Source organism: Myotis brandtii, unplaced genomic scaffold (assembly GCF_000412655.1).
Source record: "Myotis brandtii unplaced genomic scaffold, ASM41265v1 scaffold579, whole genome shotgun sequence".
Classification (NCBI taxonomy): domain Eukaryota; kingdom Metazoa; phylum Chordata; class Mammalia; order Chiroptera; family Vespertilionidae; genus Myotis; species Myotis brandtii.
The window spans coordinates 691,866-695,722 of record NW_005370171.1 but is presented as its reverse complement, the minus strand read 5'-3'; the positions used below and the strand labels follow the sequence as shown (position 1 = coordinate 695,722).

The 3,857-nt window shown below is 59.9% G+C and overlaps 1 protein-coding gene across 1 annotated transcript in view; it reads right to left on the bottom strand.

Annotated features, from left to right (window-relative positions):
- SDK1 (sidekick cell adhesion molecule 1) overlaps window positions 1–3,857 on the bottom strand; it is a 339,428-nt gene that overhangs the window by 22,715 nt on the left and 312,856 nt on the right. Inside the window, exons 26-27 of the mRNA XM_014549990.1 lie at window positions 2,300–2,409; window positions 5–113 (exon numbers count right to left, since the gene is read on the bottom strand). Coding sequence (XP_014405476.1) covers window positions 5–113; window positions 2,300–2,409 — 219 coding nt within the window. The remainder of the gene's footprint in view (window positions 1–4; window positions 114–2,299; window positions 2,410–3,857) is intronic.

Here is a 3,857-nt window from a genome sequence, read left to right as displayed (position 1 = left end):
GGACGGTGACGCTGGACGGAGCCACGTCCGGGGGGGCCTGCAGCGTCTGGATGACCCGGGAGGACTGGCTGAAGGGGCTGGCCCCCACCACGTTCTCCTGCCTCATCCGGAACCTGGGGCACAACAGTGAGAGCAGAGGGCAGCCTGGGAGACAGAGGAGCCAGGAGAACCCCCAGGCTGCTTGGGGGGGCTCAGGCGTGTGTCTCCCTGTATCCTAGGCCCATGCTCAAGGGCGCCCTCTCTCTACCTGGTTTCATTAAAAATGCAAATTATAGCCTTAGCCGGTTTGGCTCAGTGGGTAGAGCATCGGCCCTCAGACTGAAGGGTCCCGGGTTCAATTCTGGTCAAGGGCATATACCTCGGTTGCAGGCTCCATCCCCAGCTCCGTGAGGGCATGTGCAGGAGGCAATCAAATCGGTGTCTCTCTCTCACATCGATGTTTCTCTCTCTCCCCCTCCCTTCCACTCTCTCCAAAAATCAATGGAAAAATATCCTCGGGTGAGGATTAACAACAAAAAATTGATTGTTGACCCTAATGACTATGCAGTTATTCTATAATAAAAATATTTTTAAGATGCAAATTACATATCTGGTCTTTTTCCCTGAAAGACCTCAAAGCATGGTAATCTGCAAATCAGCGGTTTCAAGTTCCCCCAGAAACGTGACTGGGTGGGTTCCGTGGCCAGGGGTGTGTGCCGCCAGCTGCCAGTGGCTGGTGCAGGGGATCGGAGTTCAAGCAGCTGTTTAACAGATGGAGCGTCAGACTGTCACACCCAACGCCAGCTCTGAACGTCCAATGTCTCTTCGACGACCCAGGGCCCCGCGGCCCATTCCCGCCCGTTTGGGTGAGGACGCCGGGTTCGACCGGTCGTCCCCGGTCTCCAGGGTGAGGGTGGAGCCAGATGTTCTCTAAGCCCGTGTCCATGTCCTCAGCCCTGTCTCTCCTGCATTAAGATCCACACCTTTTTGAACTGAACTTACACACAGGAAAACATCTGATGCGCACACACGTCCTTGTTACCTACAGAGGCTTCCTAACTTTACACGCAGCTGAGACAGGGACACGGGTCTCTAACGGCAGCTTCTTTTTAAGAAATATTTTTCTGGATTTTAGAGAGAGAGGAAGGGAGAGGCAGAGAGAGACGGAAACATCGATGAGAGAGAAACATCGATCGCTGCCTCCTGTACCATCCCAAATGGGGACCAAGCCTGCAACCCGGGCAAGTCCTCACCAGGAACTGAACCAGTGACCTCTCGGGGCGTGGGACAATGCTCAACCCACTGCGCCACACTGGCCGGGCTCTAATTGCAGCTTCTGATCTTAGAATTAACCACGTGGCCGACACCGATTTCACGAGGGGAGTCGTGAATCCCGATGGCTGGTCTCACGCTCAATGTTGTCTCTAAAAACGAGTGTGTGGCGTCCTGAATCGTCTGCTCCCATCTTAGGGAAAGGTTAAAGGGAACAGACGCTGAGCAGTCGCTCCTGCTGGGTTTTTGTCTGGAGCCTGGCTTTGCTGCTGGACCGAGAAGTGTTCTTTGCAAGGACGCCGTCCCTGCTTCCTCCCCAGCTGCGGAGGCTCGCCCTGGCAGGACAATGGCACCATCCAGCTGCACCCGCGGCGATAACGGGAAATTGCATCGCCCTCCATCATCTTACGGGAAGTTATAACCTCGCTAACAGCTCATCATCACGCTGCCCTTCGTGAAGGCCAAGGATTTACGCCTGCACTGTTTCAGGGTCGAGAAGCAGAAGGTGAAATGGCACGTTAAGTGCTGATCAGTGAGACCGGCAGCCCCTGGCCGAGGGGGAGCGGTGGGACGCCCCTTTTGACCAGGAGTTTTGTAAAGAAAAGCAGCACATGCCTGGCCGGTGTGGCTCAGTGGTTGAGGTCACGGTTTGATCCCCGGTCAGGGCACATGCCCGGGGTGCAGGCTCCATCCCCAGTGGGGGGCGTGCAGGAGGCAGCCCATCAATGATTCTCTCTCATCGTTGATGATTCTCTCTCTCTCCCACTTCCTTCCTCTCTGAAATCAATAAAAAAAAATTAAAACAATTTTAAATGAAAAGCAGCTCATGTCTGACTGCACACAGTGAGCCGTCTCGACAGGGCGCCCTGCCAGCTGGTGTGGACGGAAGGGTCACTGTCAGTCTGGCATCGGGGACAGACCTCCCTGGAAAAGACTCAACTGTGCACCTTGCTCCCGCAGCTTCAATTTTCCATTCTTGCCCCTTAGAGACGTCTCACATGCACCGACGTGCAGACAGCGCCCCCTGGTGGAGGGCTGCACGTCTCACCTGTAATGAGTGTAGGGCGTGAGGTTTGGGATCTCCAGTGTCTGGGCATCAGGCTCATTCTCCTCCTCGTACAGGCTGACCCACTCCTCCTCGTCACCAATGGCTCCCACCTGTGGAGAGGGACCTCCTGGGACTGCTGGACAGCCGCAGGGCAGAGGCCACGGTGGGTGGGGCTGGACGAGCCCCCCGGGGCCCCACACGCCCTGCACACACACCTCCCACTCAAGCTGTGGAGACGTGGGCTCCTGCTGTTCCCGCCTTGGTCAGGACCTGAAGCCTCTGGGGATGACCGGGGTGGAGAGGACCCACGCCATCCTGTCCTTCCTCCCACTGACAGTGGGAGAAGACGTGGCCAGGACCCCACGTGACCCCGGTGGCCGAGCGTCCTCACGGAGGGTCCAGACCATTCCCAGCACGTCTGACCAGGGCTCTGTCTGTCCTGCTCACACCCAGCCCTTTCTGCCCAATACACGGGAGACACCAGCGAGGCTGGGCCATGGGAGGGCCTCACAGAGAAGGGCTCGCCGCTGCCCGGAGCCAGACCGGCAGGCAGCCCTTCCGGTCAGAAAGCCGCCTCCGGCAGAGCTGACTCCCGCACACACAGCCACCGACCAGCTCCTGGGTGCCCCTCGGGCCTCCTGCTTCTGCCTCATCCGGCCTCTGGAAGCGGCTTCACGCCTCCGACCCACGTGGGACCCCGAGTCACCCGCTCATGACTTCCTGTGCTGCCCGAGTGGCTGCTAGTCCTGTCCACAGAGTCTGACCACAGGACTCGCCTGGCCGTGCAGGTGCCGGGGGCCGACCCAGCAGGAGAGGCCAGGGCCCACCCGTGACCTCAGGCCGCCAGGAGACCCTCGAAGTTCCACCCTGCAGGTGCCCGCCTCCCGTCCCAGGCCCTCGTGACATCTGGGCAGGTGTGAGGCTCTGGGACCCAGAGGACAGGTGCGGGGGGGTGGGGGTGGGCGCTGAGCACGGAGTCAGGCCTCACGGGCTGTGTCGAGGCCGGCAGTCGGGGTCTGGGCCTCCACATCCATCCCAGACCGACACGGCCGCACGGGAACCTGCTCATCACGTCTGCGAGGGAGCAGGCTGGAGGGGGGCCGGGGCCAGAGGGTGGCACAGGAATGCGAACGACCTAGGGACGTGGAGAAGGGCGCGAGGACGAGGAGGAGACAGCAAACGCTAAAGGAACTAACGCAGACACAACCCGACACGCTCTCAGCTGAGACACGAAAGCCGCTCCGCAAAAGCTACAGACTTTCCAGGTCCACACCCCAGAGAGGAAACCAGTCCTCGAACAGCACAGCGCAGCCCAGTAGCCGAGGGCGCAGGCGGTGTCCGGCGAGGGCGGAGGGACAAGCACCGTGGTCACCCCACAGCCACAGGCCGGGAAAGGAGTGGGTGCGGGTAACGTGACCTTGGGAACACAGAGGAGCCGGGCCTGTTCCTCAGCCGGGGCGGCCCCTGGGGGAGTGCACTTGTGAGACGCACAGCGTCGCTCTACAGCCCTGGCTTCTCGGAGGAGCGTGTCACCAGGAAGGACCTTGTGGGCCCGGCC